The sequence below is a fragment of the Carcharhinus amblyrhynchos genome, chromosome 4 (genome assembly GCF_965287045.1).
Source record: "Carcharhinus amblyrhynchos chromosome 4, sCarAmb.v2.hapA, whole genome shotgun sequence".
NCBI classification, from domain to species: Eukaryota; Metazoa; Chordata; class Chondrichthyes; order Carcharhiniformes; family Carcharhinidae; genus Carcharhinus; species Carcharhinus amblyrhynchos.
In genome coordinates, this window is record NC_137327.1 from 71,138,429 (window position 1) to 71,144,497 (window position 6,069).

The window sequence follows — 6,069 nt, forward strand, 5'->3', positions numbered from 1 at the left end:
TGGAGTGGAATTGGAGAAGGAACATGTTTCATGCTACGACCCCAACGGCGGAGACCAATGAAAGAACAGAACTTTCAACACAACCTGACGCTTTTAAAAACAATCAAAACCAAACTTAGTATAAATTAACAGGAAAATTGCTATCCATGGAGACTGTGAAATTAATTACAGTGTAAATTAAACTTTAAAGACCGATTTAACAAAGGGCAGTCCCAAGGATTTATGAAGTCACCTTTCAGCATAAATAATATTAATCTCAGTCACAGAACCTCATAAAGCTTTGCTCTCTGCAAGCAGAGTGTTAGTTTTTCAAGGTGACAGAACTAAGGCAACTGGTCAGAATACTGATCAATCATGATCCAATTGAAAAGGGAAACAGCCTCCAAGGGATGAACGGCCTATTCTAATGCTCATTTTCAATTTAACAAAATCATACAGATTCAGATCAAAGTTTGATATCAGGAAAACACAGGGTGATGGAATTCCTGCCTCTTCCAACTTGCTGACACAGTCATTCCTGATCTTTTCCAGTTCTTCCTCTTCATTCATTTTCCTCCAATGCGTTTTCATCAATTTGAGATCATTATCGATTTTAGATCGAACAAAATAGAATTTCTTCCCCAGTCGTTTAATCTCTTTGGCAAGTTTTTCATCATTTTCTCTGAATCGACAGTGTGAAATAATGATGAAGAAATTGTATCTTTCAAATTTCATTTCTCTGAGATATTTATCCGCTGGGAATTTTGTCGTTCCAATTCCCGGCAGGTCCCAGAAACGAACATTCGGCAGGTTGGAATGTTTGTATCCGATTGGCTCCGTTGTAGTTTCTGTAGTTCCAGTTTCAGCTGCTCCCTCATCACCATTCTGAAGTCCCCTCAGTGCATTGATAAAGGTGGATTTCCCTGCACCTGATTCTCCTGTCACTGCGATGTTAAGCTCTGTATTGTCCAGATCATCTAACTTCTTCTGTATCAGTGGATTAATCACCTGACCCTTTCCATCATTAGATTTGAGCTCTTCCAGACCAGAATAGGAAGACAGAACCAGCTGCTGACTGAAAGAAACCATTTTATAAAAGTTTTGCAATGGATTAAAAGAAAGAATTACAAATATGTAGCACATTGGACTAGATTTTACAGAGAGTGATTGACCTAAGTCATTCATTAAACTTATACGTTTCTCAATGACTTTCTATGGATTTTTTGCATTGGAACATGAGGTGTTTAGAAATCCAAAACAGTATTGAATCCTCTGTTGGGGGTCTGGGATCTGTATAACAGGGCCAGCAAATGCAGCTAAACTTTCACCATGCAGGGAGTGACTTGAGGGCTGGATGGGGCTCACTTATCAAAATGGGTTCCCTACCCAATTCGAGATAGGGGCAGTGGGATTGTACGTGGGCCATGTGAAGTGTGAGACTGATTTAGATATCCTTATAGCAACCGTCATCAAGGCTGCCGGTTGTCCGCAGGGAGAGATCTGTGGTTTGTGTCAAAACCTCAGACAACAACAGAGGGAAGTGAGATGAGTCAGGGGAGACACTGGCCTGGTACCTAGTATAGGTTAGGCCCTCACTTCACTAATGCCAATCTGGCAGTTGCATGGGAAGGCAGAGGTCACCAGCTGAAATTAGAGGCCTGGATCCACATCAATGCCATCATCAGTGGAAGAAGTGGATTAAATAGAATCTGGATCCAGTGCCATTAAAAGGGTTCAATGAACCAATAGATCTGGCAGAGGGGGTGTAATGTTCACTACACCAGATAGACGTCAAGCTTACAAGCTCCAGCAAACACAGGATGCATACTACTCTTGAACATACAAACATATGAAATACGAATAGAAGTAGGCCATTCAGCCCCTTTTAGGCTTCTCCATTATTCAATAAAATCATGGTTGATCTGTCTGTGTTTCCGATTCTACATTCCACCTGTCCCCAATAATCTTTGTATCCTTTCCTAATAGCAAGCTAACTAAAATCAAAATACTGCAGTTGCTGGAAATCTGAAATAAAAACAGAAAATGCTGGATAAACTCAGGAGGTCTGGCAGCATCTGTGGAAAGAGAAACACTGTTAATGTTGAGTCCATTGACCCTTTTAAAAAACCTATTTAGCTTGGCCTTTAAAATATTCAGTGATCCTGCTTCCACTGCCTTCTGAGGCAGAGAGCTCCAAAGTCACATCTCTGACATGTAACGGTAACCTCTAATTTTGAGAGTGACCCCTAGTTCTGGACTCAGTCACACAGAGGGCAGCATGGTGGTACAGTGGTTAGCACTCCTGCCTCACAGCATCAGGAACCTGGTTCGATTCCCGGCTTGGGTCACTGTCTGTGCAGAGTCTGCTTATTGTTCCAGTGTCTGCGTGAGTTTCCTCTGGGTGCTCCAGTTACTTCCACAGTCCATAAGACAATGGTTACGTGCATTGGCCATGTCAAATACTCCATCAGTGCACCCAAACAGGCGCGAGAGTGTGGCGACTAGGGGATTTTCACAATAACGTCATTGCAGTATAAGCCTATTGTGACAATAATGAATTATCTTCAACAAGAAAGATACAGTTCAGTGTCCACCTTGTTCAGGATCTTTTATTCTTCAATTAAGCTATGCCTTCATTTGTCTGAACCCCAGTAGAAACAAGCCCAGTTTGTTCAACTGTTCCTCATAAGATAACGCACTCATTCCAGATATCAATCTAGGAAACCTTTATAAACCTCCTCCAATATATTTACATTGTGCCTTAAATAAGGAGAGCAAAACTGCAGGTAGTATTTGAGATGTGAACTCACGAATGCCCTGTACACCTGAAGCATAGCATCCTTTCCTTTAGGTTCAATTTCTCTCATAATAAAAGGTGTGCAGATACCGGCGTTGGACTGGGGTGGGCACTGTAGGAAGTCTCACAACACCAGGTTCAACTCCAAAAGGTTTATTTGAAATCAAGAACTTTCAGAGTGCTGCTACTTCATCAAGTGAGTGGAGGTAGGTTCACAAACATGGCAATATAGAGGCAAAGGCACAATTGCAAGATAATTACAGATTGGAATATGAGTTTTTATGGTAATCAAGGTTTTAAATGTACAAACAGTGTGCATGGAGAGAGGGATAAGCACAGGTTAAATTGTCACAAGCCAGGACAGTTAGTAGGATCTTGCAAACCCAGGCAGTATGGTGGGGGTTATACGTCGAGAGATATAAACCCAAGAGGCTATCCTCATGCGTGCGGAGCTTGGCTATCAGTTTCTGCTCAGGGATTGTGCATTGTCACGTGTCTTGGAGGCCACCTTGGAGAATGCTTACCCAAACATCGGAAGCTGAATGCCCTTGACTGAAGTATTCCCTGACTGGAAGGGAACGCTCCTGCCTAGCAATTGCTGCACGGTGTCTGTTCATCCATTGCCATAGTGTCTGCATGGTCTCACTGATGTATTACACCTCAGGACATCCTTTCCTGCAGTGTACGAGGTTGACAACATTGGCCGAGTCAAATGAGTATGCATCGTGTACCTGGTGGGTGACGTGGTCACATGTGATGGTGCTATCCATGTCAATGGTCCAGCATGTCTTGCAGAGGTTGCTGTGGCAGGGTTGTGTGGTGTCGCTGTTCTCCTGTAGGCTGGGTAGTTTGCTGCATACAATGGTCTATTTGAGTTGGGTGGTTGTTTGATGGCAAGTAGTCAGGAGATGCACCAATGCCAGCCTCATCAGGGTGCCACAGCAGCTTAGTGACTATCACTGCTAGCTGTGCAGATACATGGATTTGGGCTAGTGTCTGTGGGAGTTTGCACAATCTCCTGTGGTTGCGTGGGTTTCCTCCGGGTGCTCTGGTTTCTTCCCACACCCCAAAAATTGCTCTTAGGCTGATTGGTGTACCAAATGGACTATTCTCCCCTAAAACTGGTTACAATTGGGGTACTATTCGCATACACATGGGGCAAGTTAGGTGTAAGAAAATGCTTTGTTAAGATGGCGGCGCGGGCACGTTGGGCCTGTTTCCCGTGCTGGGGTTTTCTTTGTTCATCAGCTGTGCTCACAAGATAGCCCCGAACATCACCCAAGCACAATGCAACGCCATCTGCACTGTCAAGACCAATCGCAACATGATCATCGTACCAGCAAAGGAGGAGCCATTGTCATACTGAACAGAACGGACTACTGCAAAAGGAATGTACCAACAACTGAACAACCAGGAACAGCACAGACACAAATCTGACCAAAGAACACACCCGCCAACTCAACAGATTGACAAGACCTTTGATCCAAACTTTCAGAGCACCCTACGTGCTCTCATCCCACATACTGCCCGTGTTGGAGATCCTCCACTGCCTCCTGAAGATACACAAGGCCAACACACCCGACCATCCCATCGTATCAGGCAGCGACACCCAATGAGAGAACCTCTCTGGCTGCATCAAGTATCCTGAAACCCATCGTCCAAGAAACCCCAGATTCTGTTGTGACACTATGAATTTCTTCCAGAAACTCAGCACCTATGGAGTAGTTGAACCAGGAACAATCCTCATCACAATGGATGTCTCAGCAATCTACACCAGCATCCCCCAAACAGCATTGCTGCAACACCCTCAGTACTCAACACCAACAACTGCCAGGAGCAATTTTACAACTCATCTGCTTCATCCTGGACCACAACGTCTTCACCTTCAACAACCAGTTCTTCATCCAGACCTACAGAATAGCCATGGGACCAAATTCGCCCTTCAATATGCCAACATCTTAATACACAAGTTCGAGCAAGATCTCTTCACCACACAGGACCTCAACCGATGCTATACACCAGATACATCAACGGCATTTTTTTCCATTGGACTCATGGCGAAGAATCATGAAATGGTTACGTGATGACATCAACAAGTTCCATCCTATCAGACTCACCATGAACTACTTTCCAGAATCAATTGGATTCTCAGACACATGCATTTCCATCAAGGGCATTCACCTCAGCATTTCACTCTACCACCAGCTTCCACCCCAAACATGTTAAAGAAGCCATCCCCTATGTACAAGCCCTCCATTTAAACAGGATCTGCTTAGATTAGGAGGAATGCAACAGACACCCTCGGAAGAACAGAATATGGCACTCATCGATTGCCAGTTCCGATGCGCCACAGCAATAAACCATACCGACCTTCTCAGAAGACAAACATAGAACATGACCAATGTTGATCGTCCAGTATTTCCCTGGAGTGGGGAGGCTATGACATCTTCTTTCAAGCCTTCAACATGTCATCAATGACGACGAACATCTCGCCAAGGCCATCTTATTTTCAAGAAAGGGAACAGAGGTAGCCTGGGAAATTACCGACTGGTGAGTCTGACCTCAGTGGTTGGTAAGCTGATGGAGAGGCTTCTGAGGGACAAGATTTACGAACATTTGGAGAGGTTTGACATGATCAGGAATAGTCAGCATGGATTTGTCAAGGGCAGGTCGTGCCTTACAAGCCTAGTTGAGTTCTTCGATAATGTGACTGAACACATTGACGAAGGAAGTGCCGTGGACGTAGTGTACATGGACTTCAGCAAGGCGTTTGATCAGGTCCCCCATGCAAGACTTCTTGAGAAGGTGAGAGGGCATGGGATCCAAGGGCCTTTGGCCTTGTGGATCCAGAACTGGCTTGCCTGCAGAAGGCAGAGAGTGGTTGTGGATGGGGCTTTTTCTGAATGGAGGTCAGTCACCAGCGGAGCGCCTCAAGGATCTGTTCTGGGACCCTTGTTGTTTGTCATTTTCATAAATGACCTGGATGAGGAAGTGGAGGGATGGGTAAGTAAGTTCGCTGATGACACGAAGGTCGGTGGTGTTGTGGATGGTCTGGAAGGATGGCAAAAGTTGCAGCAGGACATAGATAGAATGCAGGACTGGGCGGAGAAGTGGCAGATGGACTTCAACGCGGATAAATGTGTAGTCGTCCATTTTGGCAGAACCAACGGGATGAACGAGTACACTATCAAGGGCAGAAGTCTGAGTAGTGTTGAAGAGCAGAAGGATCTTGGGGTCCGGGTCCACAGGACTCTTAAAATCAGCCTCGCAGGTGGAGGAGGTGGTCAAGAAGG

The 6,069-nt window shown here is 44.9% G+C and overlaps 1 protein-coding gene across 1 annotated transcript; it reads right to left on the minus strand.

Moving 5' to 3' along the window:
* Nucleotides 1-324: 324 nt before the first annotated feature.
* On the minus strand, nt 325-1,068 carry LOC145342441 (T-cell-specific guanine nucleotide triphosphate-binding protein 2-like). Its single transcript, XM_080188003.1, has one exon. It carries the CDS (start codon nt 1,066-1,068, stop codon nt 349-351), a length of 720 nt encoding a protein of 239 aa, XP_080044129.1. The 3' UTR covers nt 325-348.
* Nucleotides 1,069-6,069: the final 5,001 nt, after the last annotated feature.